At 40.1% G+C, this 19323-nt stretch overlaps 2 protein-coding genes across 8 annotated transcripts; one reads left to right on the plus strand and one right to left on the minus strand.

Annotated features, from left to right (window-relative positions):
* Positions 1-1356: 1356 nt before the first annotated feature.
* On the minus strand, positions 1357-7221 carry FAIM (Fas apoptotic inhibitory molecule). 3 transcript variants are annotated; one of them, XM_048079659.2, is made up of 5 exons: positions 7091-7221; positions 4584-4719; positions 3985-4213; positions 3198-3247; positions 1357-2306 (listed from the first exon to the last, which is right to left on the minus strand). In XM_048079659.2, the coding sequence occupies exons 2-5, from the start codon at positions 4692-4694 to the stop codon at positions 2157-2159; spliced, it is 540 nt and encodes a 179-aa protein (XP_047935616.1). In that variant the 5' UTR covers positions 4695-4719; positions 7091-7221; the 3' UTR covers positions 1357-2156. The 3 variants fall into 3 exon arrangements, with proteins under 3 accessions (XP_047935616.1, XP_013041850.2, XP_013041849.2); XM_013186396.3 differs by lacking the exon at positions 7091-7221 and adding an exon at positions 6970-6993; XM_013186395.3 differs by lacking the exon at positions 7091-7221 and adding an exon at positions 5351-5490.
* Positions 7222-7227: 6 nt separating this feature from the next.
* Positions 7228-18918, plus strand: CEP70 (centrosomal protein 70). 5 transcript variants are annotated; one of them, XM_066999830.1, is made up of 16 exons: positions 7230-7373; positions 7866-7965; positions 8120-8243; positions 8568-8748; positions 9069-9238; positions 10416-10475; positions 11147-11246; positions 11639-11727; positions 12348-12422; positions 13542-13644; positions 14300-14470; positions 15112-15258; positions 15790-15958; positions 17270-17384; positions 18244-18323; positions 18711-18918. In XM_066999830.1, exons 1-16 carry the CDS (start codon positions 7365-7367, stop codon positions 18770-18772), a joined length of 1755 nt encoding a protein of 584 aa, XP_066855931.1. In that variant the 5' UTR covers positions 7230-7364; the 3' UTR covers positions 18773-18918. The 5 variants fall into 5 exon arrangements, 4 of the variants coding, with proteins under 4 accessions (XP_066855931.1, XP_066855934.1, XP_066855932.1 ...); XM_066999831.1 differs by having other exon boundaries at positions 7242-7373; positions 7585-7965; XM_066999832.1 differs by having other exon boundaries at positions 7243-7381.
* Positions 18919-19323: the final 405 nt, after the last annotated feature.

Genomic DNA, 19323 nt, shown 5'->3' on the forward strand with positions numbered 1-19323 from the left:
TTCAACATTTATCTATCTTAGTATTCTTAGCATGTGGCTACACACAACCTGTCTTTTTTTCCATATACTTTCTTAATCTAAGGTATTGCGTGTAATAGTGAAACCCAAGACATTGAGGTTGATTTGATTCTTAAATCTTCTTTTGACTGAAATGGACAAATGTATCAGGTGAATGTTGTTTTCCACCTAGGGCTGTGCTGTTAAATACACAGTTATGACAAATATGGAGCAATGCTTCAGGGCTTCAGGATTTCTAACAGTAGTTGCTATTACAGTTTTTGTTAAGAAATTCCAATCATTGTAGATTCCTGTATTCAAAATAAAAATTATGAATGATACTATCAGCTAATATGTGTTGTTTTTTTTTCCTTATGGTACAGATTTCTCAGTGGCGTTCAATCTCTTTGCAAGGCTACAATGAAAGTAGAGAACTGGTTCAAGTTACAGTTGAAATTGCTCTTCAATAATCTGCCTTTACCGATATCTTTTAGAGATTACAGCATCAACATCGTAGCTAGAGATGTCCATACTGCTGCTGCAGTGACCTGAAGACAGTAAGTGGTAAAACCTAAGAACTATGAGACTCATTTCAATTTAAAAAGGGATTCTGTCCAGCTCTCAGGTACTCTAAAACCTTCTGCAGTAAAGCCTGAAATTGTCCGATATCAGGAGGGTTTAAAACAAATCCATCATCCAAAAGTAAAAGCTACTAGCAGATTTGTACAATCCAAAGCATTTAAAACCACCCTTTACAGCCGCAATTGAACATTTTAACAGGTCGTAACAGTGGTGCAATACATAAATAAGAGCTCAGCTGTCAGTGTCAGGTCTGCTTTTAGACTGAGGAGTTACCCATGGTTAAAAACTGTAATTATCTGGGGAGAAGGGCTTGCACAAAACTATTAAAAAAAACAGTGAGATTATCATACAAAAAGTGTTTCATCTGCCTGTGAAGCACTGTGCTAACAGAGAGCAGTCTGAACCCTAAAACACAAATGTAATCAGTGTTTAGTAACTTTTTTCAAAGGCTTTGTTAATGAATTTCCATCATGTTTATATTGTACCTGGAACTCCCAAGGTAATATTCCCAATGCTAGGAACAGGTCAAAAGCCCCAAACAAAATAAGTTCTAAAAGCCTAGTTCTGAACCCTTAAGGCTGTTGCAAGTGGAGAAATGTTCCTTATGTCTCCGTATTCACACATTACTGCCAGAAAAACAGACAGCTGTAGATTTAAGATTAGACAGCATGGAATAGACTCTTATTCCAGCTTCCTTCAAGAGGTTTCAGTTTTAAAAGAATTTTCTTGGGAGAAAACTTGCTGTTGTTTTTTTTTGTTTGTTCGTTCTGTGGTGTGTTTTGTTTTTTTTTTTTTGGAGAAGACCAGCACAGAGCTTCTGAACTACTGCAAAAATTTCTAACAAGCATCAGTTTTCAAAAAACCCTAGGGACTTTTCTTTTTTGCATAATATATCATCTTTCCTCCTACTCTGGATAAACAACAGTTGTCATAGCACAATACAACTTGAATACAGTTATGCAAGAACTGGTACCATCCTTTAATAACCTTTTTATTAATTTATGTAACTGTTTTCCTAACAGCATCTGAAAAACACTGGAAGTCAGTTTAATAGGAAAAAGAGTAATTACCGAGAGAACTTTAACAGCTTATTCCAACGCTCAGTATGTGCCTTCTCCCTCCAAATACACGCGTTTAAAGGATTGCATCTTACTGAATATTAAGCTTGCTTTTTATTATAACAAGGCTTTTTTCCTAATATGTAATTTCTGCATAAGTTCACCTGCCCTCTCTGCTCTTAGTGTCGCCTATGTTCTCTAGATAGCTTTTTTTAAAAACCGGTAATGTAAGAGCTTGTATACAGTTGTGTTCATCTGGTCCTCAAAAAGATTAATTTCATGTACAGAACCTAGAAGCTAAACCCAGCACAAACTAGGTGTGCCAAGTACTACACACAGAACAGTTCAGTTGGAAGGGACCTACAACGATCAGCGAGTCCAACTGCCTGACCACTTCAGGGCTAATCAAAAGGTAAAGCATATTAGTGAGGGCATTATCCAAATGCCTCTTATTCAAATAATTACCACAGTAATCGGAAACTCCTGATCTTAGTCCTACAGCCATCAGTTAAGTAGAGGCTACTCCAAAGCCTCTGGGATTTCTGTGTCATCCACAATAAGAGTATGAATAATTCCTTCCTTTCGTTTTCCACTACTGACAGCCTTAATGTAACAGCTGTGGTCACCAACACTGAAGTGAGTTTCAGTCCCATCTTCTACGAATTCACCCTGGGAGAAAGGAGACAAGAATAAAAACAGACGTGGTATTTCGGTAAGAATAAAAGCTCAGTGCATCAGACTGTTTCCAAGGTCATGACCACTTGTAGCTCCTGTAATTAGAGTAGCCATGGGTAGCTGCCGAAGAACGCTGCAGAATCGCAGATGCAGCTTTGTCAGACTGCCAGTTAAAGATTTGTGTAAATGACAATCAAGATTTCACATAAACAGAAATGTAAAAGTTTGAGTTTGAGAGCCCTGGTGAGAAAGCACATCCTTCAAGGATGGGGAAGCCTAGATAGTGAGAACCGTCACAAAATAAAGGCACCAAATGCATGAAGCCTTTTAACGGTTCATCTGCTCTACACATTAATGCTGGCGTGGCAAGAAGATTTTATTTGTTCCAACAAAATTACCTAAGCCCAAAATGTTAGGGACCTTCTCTAGATCAACCAAAATCACCAGCCATAAAAGAATACAGGTGTGCAGCTCTCAGTCACCACTAACAAGAGCAGGTCTGGATGAGGTGGTTCTAGAGTCTGTGTCAAACTTGAGTCCCTCCCACTCCCCTGTAAGTGTTCTCCCTAAAAACCCTGGACAACTGACCCAGAAGATTTGTCTAAAAAGTGTAAAGCATTGTTCATCCTTACATGGATAGACTTTTGGCATCTTAACAGTTAAGTCAGGATATAAAATGCTCTTGGTTATAAAATACAGTGAAGGAAGTTCAGGACAGACAATAGCACACTGTCTATCTCGATGTATGCTCATACTCTCTGTTGCAGTGCCTTGCTCCTCGCTGTGGCTTAGCTAGCACGTTACGGATACGTGCTGTGGCTTATTTTGGTCAGCTTTGGTTATACAGCCATAGCCTAGGAAAAGCCTTTGGGAATGATCACGTACCGCTGTTTCCATTTTTTTACCGTTGCACCACACGTCCATAGTGTCCTTTTCTGTGAAGGAAAGGAGAACAAAAAGTAAAAAGAACAAGATTCTCCCTCCTCCCCCCACAGACAGGGAGATCTAAGAATTTTTAAAATTTACTGTATGTTACTTTTAATTCCTCAAACAAACTCCTAATTAACCATAGTACCTGAGCTACGACTTTGTTCTAACATTGGAGAGATGGGAGGCTCTGCCATCAATGGGCAAACTACTTTTGCTAAGAATACACATTTTTACCTTTCTCTAGCCCTGTCTGTTAACACTGCATTGCTCTCAATATTGTAAGCGATGTTCTGACATTCTTAAACAGAAAAATTTGAAAACAAAAATGAAGTAATTTGTGCTATTTATTTGAGTACTTGTATTTGAATCAGTATTTGAAAAGTGCTGCAGAAAATAGCATGCCAATTAATTTATCAAAAAATGAAGAGTAACACCATTATACTTCTTCAGTTAAAGACTCCTTGACTTTGGCATATGGTTTCTGAAAGGAAAGCATTGTTAACTGGTTACCTAGTTAACAACGGTGCTGCAGAACAGAAAACTAACAGCAGGCTCACACAGACCTGACAAGACTGCTATTTTTGACTGTCATTGGCATCTAATTCTAAAGTTCCAGACCACTCAGGATTTTTCTCTCCGACAGTGCTAGCCATTGAACTATGCTTTCTCTTAATTTTCAGTTATTAAGTGCATACAAGTTCATTTGAAGGCAGCAACATAAAGTTATTCGGTATTTACTTACCTAGAACAATTCTATAGTCTGTACCACCCAAGCTCAGTACCCAAGTATTTGTTGTTTTTGACCTGTTCTCCATATATTTCTTGAGGCTTTTTCCATTGATCTCCAACGTATATTCATATGCAAAACCACTGACTGCATCAATGTTAATAGTAGCTTTGGTTTTGGCTACTCCGACAGTAAACGTTTCTTTACCCACTAATTTAAACATCCACTCTTTTCGTATTTCCTCCTGTGGAAAAAAAAAATAAAGACCATGGGTATTAATGGACAAACCTGAAAACATGTTTAAGTATTAACAAAAAATGAACCAGAACTGAGGAAACAGCTCCTCAGTACTTAATATTTTTTAAGAATGTACAAATACGAAGTATTTTCTGAGGACAGAGTGCTTCTGCCCAAGGATGGCAAAGCACTTCATCAATACTCACACCCTAACACTAACTGAAGTGATGTAGTTCATTAAATTAGGCAAAAGTTAGCCAACTGAATATACCTCACTTGTATGTATTAGTATTTTTTGTTTGTTCTGATGACTTTTGAATGGAAGTGCACTTATCTTATCTGTATCTCAGCGAATTTTGAGCACAGAGCAATCTCACCTTGCCATCAACATAGACGACACGTTTTCCTGAAGTGGTCCCGTGTTCGAATTCAATCTTATGGATACCATCGCTTAAAGCTACTTCCCAAACAGCCACCAGGTCTGTCATCTTCTCCAAGTGGCTGTACCGAGACCTACGGAAACACAACAAAGTAAATTAATTGTCACTGGAAGAGTTCAAATACTGATGACTACAGTTCAAAGCTTCACTGCTTCAGGCAAGTCACCTTTTACGGCTGCGAAATGAGACTTGAAAGACAAAGCTTACACAGTTACTTACATTTTCACATTTTACAAAAATATCACAAAAAACAGGTAAATAAACTCACTTTGACAAACTCCATACAAAGACATATATCCATCTAACCTCTAAAACATCTATTTCAGGTGACAGCATAGCTTAAAAAGTTGCACTTAAAACTCAGATGTTCCTGGACAATTACTTCTTGGCAGGTAATAAAACACAGTATTTTATTTGGTCTCTGAGAAACTGTTTTAGCCTTCTAAACTTGAAAAATAGTTGGGATGACCAGTTAAGCTATTATAATAATTTACTCTGTTTTAACAAATTTGTCTGTAATCTCTCGTAAGTATTACCTACATCATTTATAGATGCAACTCTGCACACAAAAACACACACGGGGAGGAGATCAGGAAAGATATCCCTCCATTTAAATGATTTCTGAAGTTTAGATAGTCATAAGTGACTGCTGGAACGGTGGATATCTTTCCAGAAGCTGTTCATACTCAGTTCTGATATTTTACCTTACTTCGTCTTCATAGACAGTAATCTCCTCGCGGGATGCCATAGTAACCAAAACGGCTTTTAATCCAACTAGCAGCAAGAAAAAAAGAAAAGCAGAATAGCAGCAGGAAAGCGCTGAGAACTAAATTTTCCTTGCTTCTCCAGGTAAGGTTATAGTTATTTTTTTATAGTGTCATGAACTGTCATGCACTACCAGAAATACATGCGGTAATACACTTTTTCCTTTTGGACTAAAAGGCAGATGTAATTATTAATTTACAAAATCAGTATGTGCGATTAACTCTACCTTTGGTAGCACATCACAGTTTTGTCACTTCTTTGATGGAAAAATGGTTTGCCTGACTTGTGAGCAAATGCTTGGAAGGAAACAGCTTGACCAAAGCAGGAACTAAAGCCAGACCTCCACACCTCAGTCACAAACGGTAACTAGAGGCTACTGCCACCTCAGGGAACTGAGACAGCAGATGAGAACAACTTCCACCTGCTGGTTTTTCTAAATCATCGCTGAAGTTTTCAACAATCATTATTAGCAATTCAACTTGGCAATTCTATCCTAACAGCTACATTAACCACAGATAAATTGCTTGTTTCTTACTTAAGAGGTTTTGTTTGTTTGTTTGTTTTTTTACAATGACTGTGGTTTTACAACACTGCTGGCTTATTTTTAATTTATTGCTTTTACTAACCAAATGAGTTTGTGTTAGAGCTATGCACGTTAAGAAAAGGACTCAACTATGCTGCTAATCACACAAGCTATAACGAAACTCCCATCGGTTGTCAGGGAATCATACTTTCACATTTCACAAGCCTAAGTAAGAATACCGTAAGGGACTTCAAAAGCAAGTTCTTTCGCTCTAACCCAATCTAGTTATTAGTTACCAACAGCTATAATTAAAGTAAGTGACAACTGAATTTTTGATAATTGTACTTTCTAGTGAAAAATGAATTAAGGTTGTAAGCTTTAGGGTCTCTTTTCAGCACAATGGTAAGCATGCACTTAAAATTAAACCTCCTTAAGTATCTATTTTAAAACACGCTTAACACTGCTGTAGTACTGTTCATGTTTTTGTCAGTAGTGCTAAACGATTCTGTTCGTAAACTGACAAAAAAATGTTTCAAATATCATTTACTGTCTCGAATGAAATGAAATTGTACTAACTAAAGACTGCATCATTCCACGGCATTTCCTGTTGATCAGGTAAGCAGCCCCAAACGGGATATACTTCTGTATACGCAGGGACTTGGTTTATAAAGCAGGAATAGGGTCTCCATGAGGAATCCACCCAACCCGCTCCTGTGAGGGGCAGCGGGCGATGGTACAGCAGCAGGTATGCGAACCCCAGAGCGCAGGGCTCCCCCACCAGCCACACACATACACACCAAAAATCTCGACCTCAAGCACCTCTAATACCATCCCGAGAGCCTGCCCTCCTTCTGTAACGTGCTGTACAGAAGGAAAAAATAAGAGTTTATTGCTAAATGTCTTTCTTTTTCAATTAAACCCTGACAGCCACGTTTCCACAGCTCCTCCAGCAGCCCGTGGCTGATGGCACCGACTCTTGGCACCCGAATAACGCAGCACGGCAGCGGCCCGGGCCCTGCACCCTTCCTAACCCACCCCCGGCTGCTGCCCGCCCCGTCCACGACGGTGCCTGAGGGAGGGAAAGGCAGACGCGGCCCCGGTCCCGAGCCCGAAGCCGTGCTCGGCCCGTTACGGCACGGCACGGCCCCTATCCTACCTCGGCGGGGCTCCGCTCCCTGCTCCGCCCCGCGCCTCAAAATGGCGGCCGCCCGCCTCCGTGCCCTCCCCTCACGGCCGCCGGGCGGGCGAACGGGCGGGACGTTACCCCCGGCCCCGGCCCCGGCCCCGGCCCCATCCCCATCGCCTCAGGAGCCTCCGGAGCCCGCCCTCTATCTCGGCGCCATCCCTCACAGCTGCCCGACCCCTTCCTTCTCTTCTCTTTCTCTCCGCCGTGGCCCCGGTCCCTGCACCCGGAACGGCCGCTCCTCGCCATGGCTGAGGTACCGGGGTGAGCGCGGGCTGTCCCGGCTGCCGGGCGGTGAAAACCAAAAAAAAAAATTAAAAATAAAACACAAAGCAAAACGGGTGCACGGCTCCCGAGAAGCCGTGCCCGGCCGGGAGGTAGGGGGTGAGGCAGGGCTGGCCCGAGGCGCTGCAGCCAGGGGAGAGCCCGAGCTTAGGGCCTGATCTTGTGTTTTTGTCTTATAACAGTGATTAAAATAACCTGGGTCGTCTGTGCGTAGTTTAGTACTTTTATTTCGTCAGTATTTTTTATGGATCCTGTTGGAAAGCGTTGCAAGTCCACCTGGAGCACCTGTGGCTTTCGTGGCTTGGTGTGACTGTGTGTCCGTTTCTTCTTGTGCTTTTGTTGTGTTGGTTTTGGTTTTTATTTGGGGACATTGGGTATCTTCCGCTGTATGCACAACTAGAGGAATAGGAGGCCATGAACTTATCTTCAGAACTCAGGTTTTTGCCTCTTCTCCCAACTGTAGCAGGAGAAAGCCGAGTGGGAAAACTTAAACAAGCTATTAATGCGGCATGGGTTGAGACCAGTGAGTCTTGCTGCCCCCCAAAACAGCAGAAACATATCAGGTAAGGAAATGCCAGTTTTACAAGTTCTTATATACTAAGCTAGAATTCATAAGGTATTTCTAAAGCTATCACTTCCAGATGGTAGCGGTGATACAGTCTTCTTCAGTTATTAAAAGCCTTTTGCTAAGACTTTGATTATTCTGTATTTTTCCAGATATGATTGTCATAGATACTCAGTCTTTTCTGGGAATAAGGCTTGCATTAACAACGTTGGTGGAAGACACCGACCGACACCAGAGGATGATGCAAGGCCTCATGGAGGCTAATCGTAATCTTAGGTGAGATGCGGCGGAAGGAATTTACTCGCTAATGTGGTGCAAAAGCGCTGCCAGAGCCCATGCTCTGCCAGGTGGAGCTCGTCACACCCGAGCCCTGAGACCTTTTCCCTGAGATTTTTGTCCAGCACGCAGCAATGTTGGCCTAGATCTGCTTGAGTTTTTTGTGTTATTTAATCTGCTGCTTTGTCCCACAGCAGCATATTTACTGTATCTGTTGCCGTAGGCTATTACTGGGTGTCATCAGATAACGTTTGTCGGTCCTGCGCATCGTTCACTGTGTTTAGTGAAATGAGTTTAATTTAAATCAAGGATTTATCTTTTTAGAGATGAGATACGACAGGAACGAGGTCGGGCATCTCGACAAGAACAACGGGCTAATGAGTTGGAAAACGTGGTGAAAAACATTAAATCAAAAATTTGTCAGCTGGAAGATGAGACGATAGCTAAAGTTTGCCAGCAACAGAATCAAGTCAAAGAACTTCAAAAAGATCAGCAGGTCTCACAGGTAATTCACATAGTGCTGTCTGAGGACTCAAACTTCTGACTTCTTTTGAAAACACTAGAAATATTTACATAGGTCAAGATAAACATGAGTCTTGTGTCAGAGTTAGTACATTGTTTATTGGTAAGATTTTACATTTCATGAAGCATTTTCTTATAATAAATTGGAAAAAAAATATGAACCCTTTTTCCACTGCCTCTTCAGTATGTCTAAAAAGCAAGTACTAAGCTTCCTTAGGACCAAGTGCTACTTGGGCTAGTAGAGCACCATCTCCAGTGTGCAAATTAGAATAATTTCAGAATGCTCCTCTAATCTCTTCACAGTCAAAATATCAACAGCAACAAGAAAAGCTGCAAGAACAGGAAGAAATTATTGCCTGTTTGCAGAAGGAGCTATGCAAAGCTGGGATGGAGGAGCAGCAGCGTGTTGCCACTCAAACCAAAATGTTTTGCCGGTTTTGTAAAAGAGCTCCCAAGTCGCTTCTAGATCAGCAGTAAGAAATTTTCTTGCATTGGCAAATGATCTGTAGCATTAAATGAAGAAACATATTTTAGAATAACTGTTCTTGATACTTATATGAAGAAAGTTGGATATTTTAGGAGTGCAAGCTGAAATACGAAGCCTTATAAAGGTACATTAATGCAATAATTTGTTGTTGCATGATAAATGTGAGCTGGATAAATCCATGGCAAAAAGTAAAAATTCTCAGCCACTGCATACGCTAGGTGTCAGCAAAGAGAGAAGAATGATTCACTCTGGAAATTCAGCATCTGCTAGGGTGATTTCATTCTGGGATTTAACGTCTTAAAATGTAAATTTAAGAAACAGTCTGGGAAAGCAGTCTTTGTAACTGCTAACTGCAGGCATGCTGTAAGGATTCCCAGGTACTTTTGTGCAAGTTCTGAAAATATTCTAAGCATATGTCTCATTGAATAGAATTTCTATATCTCTACTATAATCAGAGATTAGATAGTTTTTAGACCTCATTTTTCTGTCACTTAGTTGTGCTGGTGTGGCTGGGTCATCCGGGTCTGGCTAGTAACGTTAACCTAGGAAGAATTTCAAAGGGATTGTGTGTGTGCCTCTGACTTTTTCTTGCTGTGCCCTCACTAAATCAGAAAAAGGCTCACTGAATTTGGTTCCCTCTCACCTGTATCTTCAAAACAGAAAAACACAGAGTGGCTCAAGAGGAATGGCTCAGCTGTCCAGTTTTCTGTGGGTTTATTTTCTTGCAACCACTCCTTAGAAAGTGAAGCCCTAGAAAACACTTGTAGTTTCTTTGGAGATGGTTTCTTGGGTTATGTGGGACCCCATGTTCTGGTCACTGCAGCCCTAGATCTGAGGAGTGTGCCATGCTGTTAAGCATGCTGGGTACACATAGGCACAAGGTGAGGAAGCTGTCAGAAGGATTTAGCTTTTGTCTTGTCTTGAGAAATTTTAATACTTTGAGTCTAATATAGGGTTAATGTCTCTACGTTTCTTTTTTTTGGAAAACTGACTCTTTGATATGAGGGAGAACCTACTGTTTGATGCAGTCACTTCTGAAACACAGTGCAGTTGTGCAAGCTGTCCTCTTCCTATGGGTTGGTTACACTATCTTTAAGACACGATTTATTTTTCTTTTTTAGAAGATCTGAAAACCATGATAACGTTTTTTCCTTTTTTTCCAGGTTTCTTTGTCTAATTGATTACTATGAATCTCAAATTAATCAAATGAAAAAGGAGCTAAGGTAGGTCTCCTGTAATGCCTTGTGGTCCAACTGCTCAAAGTTTTCTTTCTGCTTACTGCTCTTAAAAGTTGTAAATGTTCTATGTTCCAGATGTTGCTAGCATGTAAGAAACAGCAAGGGACTCTAATGGTCTTGGAAGTTCGGATTCATCCTGGGAATAACTGTCAGTTAGTCTAAGCAGCTGCTAGGTCAGGAGGCCAGTGCAGCTAGGAACGTGGTGTATTTAGCCACTTGAGCTGTAAGCCTTTGGTTGGGTTTCCTCTTCCCTTCTTGCACTGGTTTACGGGAAGAACTACTGCATTAGCTGTGCTCCCTCAACTGGAAGAAAAAAAAAAGGTTCCAGCTTCTTAGCTCCATCATGGTGCCTACATGATACAGAGCAACCAGCAGATACCTGAGAGACATTCCTGTAATTTGAGATTATCATCTTGAAAGCTGAAATGGGATTTGCTTGTACTGGAATTACTCTCGAGGAGTAAGTGTACTCAATTAGTAGATGAAACAGCTTCACAGAGTAAGAGAGGAGAGCAGTGGCTCTTAGGGCAAAATTTCTATTCTGATTATTTTTCAATTTATGGAAACATTATCATATGTAACTGCTAACTAAACCAACTTAGAGTGTTGAGGTAATTGAATTGCAATAAACTGAGAGAGTTTATTCTTCCTAATAGGCAATATAAAAAAGATGAAGATCATGTACAGAGAGAAGTAAAAAGCAAAGAAGAGTTTTTAAATCTGGATGCTACTCCTAATTATAGAGCACTGCTGACGGTATGGAACTGCTAAGAATAAGTCCATGCAGATCTCTAAATGGTAACCCCTGAAGATCTACACAGAAATAGATGTCTTTGATTTCTATCTGCTTGTTCTTGTCTTCGTGGTTTGTAAACTCTCTGGGCAGGGTTCACTGTCTTAATCTGTTTATGCAAAGATTCAGTGCTATATTGTGAGTCTTTGCTGAGCACTGCAAAGACCTCTTTAATCACAGGTTCTCCACCTGTGGTCTCCTCCAGCAGGCTCTTGATCTTAGTTGGCTATTTCCTCATCCGTGCTGCCTTGCTATGTAAGGCAAATGGGAACCTCTCTTAACACATACATACGTTAAAGTGCTCGAGCTTGTTATTATGGAATAAGTGAAATAAATAATGCAGTCTATGTTGCAGTCTTTCCAGAATCAGCTCGTTGAAACAAAAGCCAGGAATGAACAGCTTTTGCTTGAAAACATAAATCTCAAGAAAGATTTGGAAACAAGGTGAGAAAGGATAAATACCATCCTTTGTAAAGGCACTTCAGTAGACTTTGCTTTACAAAGACAGGAATTGAAAGCACCAGCAATTGTAAAAGCATAGCATAGTGTGAAATCTGACTTTAAAAGCAATTTGTAAAAGAATTCATATTCTGATAGGGCGACAACAATCAACTTGCCCTCCCTACGCTGTTAATAATAACAGCTATTATTGTGCAGTGCATTGTGTTGGACAGTTGCGTTGATATTTGCACTTTATTTAGCAAAAGCAGTAAAAATGTGCGTGAGTACAGCCTGGGTTCGTGAGCTGGCTGACCCAGAACGCTCACAAAAACGTAGTCTTTCCACTAATAGCATTACTGCTAAGCCTGATTTCCACTTTAAAACCTGCTGGTCAACGTAGAGATGCAGACTGCCTTAGTAAGAAAGCCTGAGCCAGCAGAAGTGGTTTTTGGTGGTGCACTCTACCTGCATTACAGTTACTGCCACACAGAAATGTTGTAGAGTTTCCTTTCCAGAATGATACGGCACTGGCAGAGCTTTCTTACTTTTTCGCTTGGCTGAGTTTTATGGATGCCTTCAACTGCAAGATATATAAATAATATGGACCTTTTTCTTTTCAACAGACCTACTGCACAGGAATTAAAACTTTACAAGCACCGAGTGAAGAAACTAGAGAAAATTTTAAAGAAAACTATCCAGTAAGCGTTTTTCTTCAGCAACTTCCATGAATCCTCTGAATTTCTACAGGCAAAGATACTCTGCAATCTGTAACGTAGAAGACAGCTTGTAAAGCATGTACCTTATCACCGTTCCCTAGAGCCAGGTTTATGGGCAGCAAACGCTTGTGCATCTCTGGAGACACCCTGCGGATTCAGGAAGCGATGGCGTGGTGCCCAAGTGGGGGCACAGCAGTGTGTCCTTGTAATTTCGTTTTGTCGTTTGGGATTTGAGCGCTCCCATAGGCAATATGGGCAGGACCAGACGGTGGTGTTTGCTGCTTCTGTGAGCTCCAAAGCAAGTTACTGGTTGTGCTGTGGACTGTGAATGAGAGAGTATTATGAGAGTTGTCAAACCGTTGCAGCTACGTGAGGTTATGTCCATATTGCCCTTAGAAATTTACTTAGATTTTTTTTCTCTTTTTCTTGAATGTTGCTAAGAAAACACACTAAAGGATTTAGACATCTAGTGTTGACAAAGTGTCTTGATCTGGAATTTCACTTAATCATTTGTGCACGTGTATACTGAATGCTACATATTTTGTAGCACAGTACATAATCTGAAAAAGACATCACTTTAAAAATGTTTGGTTCTTCGTTTTACATTGTGTATGTTTAAATGATCCTTTCTCTCATGCATTGGGTATGATTTAGACAGCAGTTTTAGGCTGAAAGTCACCTTAGAATTGACAAGAAGGGTAGTGAGTTATATATAGTAAGGCAAGAAAGATGTTCATGCAGCAGTAGATAACTGGACATACAATTTGACTATTTTGAGTAAAATTCTGGGTTTCAGCTCTAAAGCCACTGTCGAACTTCTAGTAACAACTGCACATCTAGTATTATCCCCTCTACGTTAGCATGCGGTCTGGTATAACGTCAGCCTGCAGACTTGAGATAAATTTCTGATATTTACATTAGCTATTATATTCTTAAGCTAGTTCAGTTTGATGGAATGGTATTGGCAGGCATTATAAAATGGAGACTTCACTTTTTAGGTGTAAGTATATGTGCTACATTCCTGGTTCTTTAATCCAGTTGAATGTTGTTATCTGCTGCTAAGGCTACGTGTGTAACCTGCTGTATGCATTTGGCGTGTAGGTCTTCAGGGAGTGGTATCGGAGAAGGAACAGAAGAGAAGAAGGAACCTGAGAGTATTGCAGGAGCAGAGCAGCTGCAGGCAGTTAGCCAGCAGTACTTACAGGTATGCAAATTTCATCTGTACTGTGTGTATCTAGCACTTTCATAATGAAATATAATAAATTAGTTTTGTTTAACTATGTAAACTGAAGCTTGCTATTTCCAATGAAAGAGTTTACGTAAAGCCCTGTACATAACGTGTAATGTTCTGCATGTGGCGGTTAATGTGGGCTTAGTGTCAACTACCTGAGAATACAGCAAAAAAGCAGAGACTAGCTTGGTAAACACCAAATCAGTGATTTAGTCCAAAGTCTTTTTAGGAAAGGGTATCTGATCAAGCTCATGTGTAAATCACATCCTTATGTTATGGTTCTAAAAATGCCTGAGGAGATGGTAGCTTTTATTTCTCCTTGAATAAAGAAGGAGCCAATACAGTCAAACTTAGCAAAATGTAAACTGGAAGTAACAATGTTGCAAGGAGATAAACATCAAATATCTCTCAATGGGAAATCTTATTTGCATTACTTTCGTATATCTTCTAGCTAGCACATTTTAAAACCTTTGACTCTATTGTATATTGAATGCATCTATAAAATTCATCGATAGTAACTTTTTGGAGATGTTTATGATTTAATGTTTAGATGATCATGACTCTAATGGTGAGAGATTTGGTTATAAAATGTTGTATTTGAGCAATAACTTTTTTTTTTTTATTGAAGGTGTTGTCCAATATTGATTCCATTATAAGAAGTCCAAGAGCTCCTCCGTTAATATATAGGCGCAGTAAAGGGCCAGTGCAAAATTACGTCAAAGAGAACGGACAGGAATGTGGATTTGAGCACCTTCCGCTCACTATAGAAATGTGGGCAGATCAGCTAATGGCCCTCAAGGTAAGGCACTATCACGCTTGGCTTTATATGCTGCTTTTAATCTGCTGATGACCCCCTCAGTGCTTCCCTATATGTGGCTCTTTTGTGTGTGCGCGTAGCCTTTGTTGTTGTCTGACTTGGTATTAAATGGACAGCAGAAAGTTTTAAAAATACACACTATTGTAAAACATAGTAAAGTGAAAAACGTGCAGGCCAGATGTATTCTGCTGTGTATGTCACGTAAATGTTTTTGTTCACTGGCTGAGTCCCTAGGACCACATGTAGGCTTTAGAGTTTTTGTATTTGGCACATAAATGATGACGCATTCTCTTTCTCTCCCTTTTGCCTTACCAGAACAGTAACTTTTTGATTTAAATACAATTGAAGTAATCTTGTTTAAAACCAAGCTTTCTGTGACCAACACTTCTTATTTCATTGAAGCAGTAATATATGAAGTATTTTCACTTTCAGAATATCAGTGTTTGTTTTAATTCAAAGAATGTAAACAAGGAACTCTGCTTAAATTCCATGAAAACTAAGACCTTGCTGTTTCTAAAGCTGAAATACTTCTGTGTATGAGAAACAGAGGATCAGCCCCTTCCTGTAGTAAAAGCAACCCTAGGAAATAACTATAATAAGCTGTCCTTCCTCCCTTTTAAAAGGATTTACACAGGTCATTGAGAAAACTGACTCTGGAACTGGTGCCCTGGCACACCACAGATCCACAGGAAAACAGAGAATCCATACGAGTTCAAGACCTTCAGTTCATAGTAGATACAGTTTTGGAAGAAATAGAAAACAAGGAAAAGGTAATTCTTACCAGAGTCCTATAAACAAAAATTACGTACTTAAATGCATTCTTCGCATGTTGATTAGACCTGTGCATCTCAAAGCCCTGTGGAGTTTAAGAAATAGCTGCATGCAGATGTTCAATAGTCAGAGACTATTTTAACGTAATGGATAAATTCACCCTGGGGAAGACTGCTTTAATCAAAGTCATATGGCCAATGAATTTGCATTGCCCTGTAGTCTTGAGTGTTATCCTGTTATGTCTGTTTCTCTCAGTCAGCATTGAGAATACATAAACAGACATAATAAGCAACAGAAAACTTTCCAAAGTGTTTTTTTTTTTAAAGGAATATTTTTGGTTTGCCGGATATGTGTCTGAAAACCCTCTTCAATATAACTCTTCAGATTTAAGAGTATTTGAAATGCCTTGGCTTAATAAGGGAAGTTAACACCTGCTTTTCTTCACAGACTACTTCTAAGAATGTTTATTGGTTTAGAAGAATCCTTGCTAAGCAACAGCACCGACAACTTACTCTTTCTGCTTACTACAGAACAGCCAGACGCCATCCTTACCAGCACTGTATGCAATAATCTCTCACTTCCAGAAGTTGTTTGATGTGAATTCTCTGAATGGCATTTATCCACGAATGAACGAGGTTTACACAAAACTGGGGGAACTGACCAACGCTATGAGAAATCTCCACGAGCTCCTGGAACTAGGTAAAGGCTTACCGCCTGACTTTTGTTCAGGCTATTTCCGAAGGGAAAAAGAAGATACGTGAAAGGCCAGCTCTGTACAGAGGGATATGTTGAGCTGCTGAGTAATGAGAAAACTAGGCATATTCTTCACTGAAACATAAAAACAGCCTGTCAGTTAATTGGGAGTTGGCAAAAACTTGTAAGCCTTTAGGAGCTACTGAGAAATACCAGAGAGGCAGGAGAAGGGAGTAACATGAAATTGAAATGTCTTTTTTTTTCCCCATAGTTCCGTTTCATGTGCACTCACTTAATAATTCTCCTTGATTATCTTCCACTCTCTGCTTGAATAATAAGTTAAGAATGGTGTTGTTTTTTTTTAATTATTTTGGAACAGCTGTTATCTACATAACCTTTGCTATATATTTCTCCTCAGTGACTCATTCAAGGGTAAGTATGTCCAGTTCTCAGGAACTTACCTCTAATGCTCCTAAAGTTTTTTTGTTTGTTTTTGTTTTTTAAAAAAACCACTTGTGTTGTTGAATGTTAGGAACTAAGTGCCAGTACTCAGAAGCCTGCAGTAGTTACCTCCAGGTGCCCATTCTCTTCTGGTTTTGTACTTCTGTAGAGCAGCAGCTGTTAATTTTCCCTGAGCTCATGGGTTTAAAGACTTGGCTGTGCTGCAGGGTGTACAGCCAGAGGGCAAGGCTCCTGGACTAAGGTCTTCAGAGCTTCAGTCAAAGAGAGCAGCAGGCTTCCTGCCTGCCACCAGCACGGGAGCTGAGGAGGCTTCTCGTCTCCCTAAAAGTCACAAAGCAATGGAGCTCAGCAGATAACTCCTCCACAAATAGTTCTGAAACTGAGAGGACAAGGAGCCTGTTACCTGTCATCAGAGTAGTCAAGGCAGGTAAAAACAATACCCAAACAAGTTCTGGCTATTCACAAAGTGTGAACGAGCAGGTTCCTGGTTGGCCTAGCCCCCTACAATGCACTTCTGTCGTGTTACAGGAGCCCAATGTATAACTTCTCTCTATATAATTTCAGTTGGCTGCTTTCCACTGACAGTGTAGGGAAGACTTTAGGACTATTTCAATTGTGTATTTTCAGTTGTACAGCTCTGACAAGTGTTTAGCTACTAAAGGATTAATGAGAGATTCCCTCATCCCAGTAACATTAGTTTATTTCTGAACATAGGCACTTTGCTTTCTGTGAATGATGAAACTCGTACACCAAGATGCGTGAAAGCTGAATAAAATCTGGGTACTTTTAAGAGCTGAATTATGGCTTATTTTCCTGTTTTTACTGTTACCAGAAACGTGAATATTTGTTTTCCAGATAGTTCAGTTCCACCCACTGTGGTAGTGGATACTGTTGGGAAACTGTGTGACATCATTAACGAGAATGTGACTGAGCAGGTACAGCAGCTTCTGGGGACCCAAGACATTCACAGGTATTTAGGGCTGTTCCATCTGTGACAATTCTTCAAACGTCAAACTTGCTAATTGAGAGACCTGTCTAAGTCTGATACTGAAAGTGACTTTACTTTAATCACTTGCCTCAAAATCAGTGAGCTGTGACGGTTAAGGACTCAATTACTACTATCCTACATGGAACTGTGTTTCATGAGGAGACACAGCAACTACTGCATGTTGGTGGGGAGCTGAAAGTGTTGCAAGGCTTCAGGTGTAATGCTGACATGTATTGGTTGCTGAGAGAATGTATGCCTCAAACTTCCTACCAGTATTTTGGGAACTGGACAAATCTTATTCGCATCTCCAGCAGCTGAGAACATAGATGTGGAAGCAAATTGTGAGAGCTTGCATTGAGCACGTGCTATACAAATGTTCAAAAAGATTAATTGCAGCAGTAAATTTGACACAGTTAATAATGTGACAGTACTAACTCCCTCAACCTCTCTGTGCTTCTCACAATTCGAACTAGAGGTGAGCTGCTTGTAAAATATTCCTTGCCTCCACCTCTGAAGCAGTTACATCAGCCACCCCCGAGCAGTATATTTAGCATACATGGGCTACTGTTCCCATCCAAAAATTACATGGCGCTATGTCAGGAGGAAAGGAAGGATGTATACAGGGCAGAAATAGTGAAATTAGAGAGAATCTTTTGACAATTAACAGTTACTGGCTGCAGGTTTCAGAACTTGAGAATGCGTTTTTGGTGTAGATGCATTTATATCCTACTAAGTAGCAGTGTTGTCAGAAAGCAACGACACAGTATGACAAAGCAGCCAACAAAGTGAGCTTAACATGGTCTTACATCTTTGATCTGATATTCTTATTCACAAATTTCAGTATAATCAATAAGCTAGAAGAACACGAGTGCTTCTTTCCACCATTTCAAGCTCTCATTCAAGATTTGCTTCGTCTTCTAGGTGAGTAATATTTGCAACAGCTGTAATTATTTTCATGCCAAAGCTTCCTCCTAAGACTTTAAATAGCTAACACCTATTTTATTTACTCCCGGTGTGCAGCAAAACACAAAGTATGACAAAAGGTGCTAACTTTTGCCTCACTCTCACTCTTTCCTGAGAAAGTGACCGACATAGGTTTGTTTTCATTGAAAAGGGGGCTGATTTACATTCAATTGCATTACTCATAAACTAATTTTTATCTAAAAACATTAAAAGGGTTGAGGAGTTTATTCTCTGCAGTACTTTTTGCTCACTAGCTTTATTTCTAACATTTAAGCTAGAGTTTTGGCTGTACTTGAAGGTGTTCTATGTACATGTCTTACCATTTTGCTTTTCCTTCTGTTCCAGAGATCAGTAACCTGGATGATATTTTACCTACTGTACAAAACTTGAAATTGGCAGCTAGTTAAGAGTTAGTCTGGTCTATTCTAGGAAGACTTATGTAACCCGTGAAGCGGCCTGTTGATGAATACCCTTACAGCTACCTCTAATCTCTGTTATCCTAATGAAGTTTCACACTTTTTGACATAAATAAAAACTTGGCTTTGCCACTGCATTCCTTCATTTCTCTGAATTCTTGTCTCATGGTCAATTTAAGAAAAATTTAAATAATGGCAAACAACTGGTCTGCTCAGTCTCAGAGGGAGAACCAACAGACACTGTACTGATCGAGGAAACTGAACCCAGCACAAAACCAGAAAACAAACAAAATCACTAACTCTACCAGCTGCACTCAAAAGGGTAAGTATGAGGTACAGATGCTCTAACTGCCTTAACAGCAACACTTCCATCATTACCTTGGTTGGCTGGAGAGCTTATTTTAAAAATACTGCTTACCTCTTCAGGTAAGTTTGGGATTTGAGTTAGTGACTATCCTCTTTTCAAGTACTTACATGATTTCAGGCTTCCTGCTTTGTGCTGCAAACAGCTGTTCTGCCAGTGTTGTTTCTGGTTATGGATT

The sequence above is a fragment of the Anser cygnoides genome, chromosome 6, assembly GCF_040182565.1.
Source record: "Anser cygnoides isolate HZ-2024a breed goose chromosome 6, Taihu_goose_T2T_genome, whole genome shotgun sequence".
Taxonomy (NCBI): Eukaryota; Metazoa; Chordata; class Aves; order Anseriformes; family Anatidae; genus Anser; species Anser cygnoides.

Bases quoted from the DNA above. Each gene is read 5' to 3' on its own strand.
- FAIM (XM_013186395.3), bottom strand. From the start codon at position 5,394: ATGGCATCCCGCGAGGAGATTACTGTCTATGAAGACGAAGTAAG. The intron at 4,720-5,350 runs GTAAAATATCAG...GTGTTTCCGTAG, and splicing joins GTCTATGAAGACGAAGTAAG to GTCTCGGTACAGCCACTTGG. The intron at 4,214-4,583 runs GTGAGATTGCTC...TTTTTTCCACAG, and splicing joins TCGTCTATGTTGATGGCAAG to GAGGAAATACGAAAAGAGTG.
- CEP70 (XM_066999830.1), top strand. The intron at 8,749-9,068 runs GTAATTCACATA...ATCTCTTCACAG, and splicing joins AAGATCAGCAGGTCTCACAG to TCAAAATATCAACAGCAACA. The intron at 15,259-15,789 runs GTAATTCTTACC...TGCTTACTACAG, and splicing joins AAATAGAAAACAAGGAAAAG to AACAGCCAGACGCCATCCTT.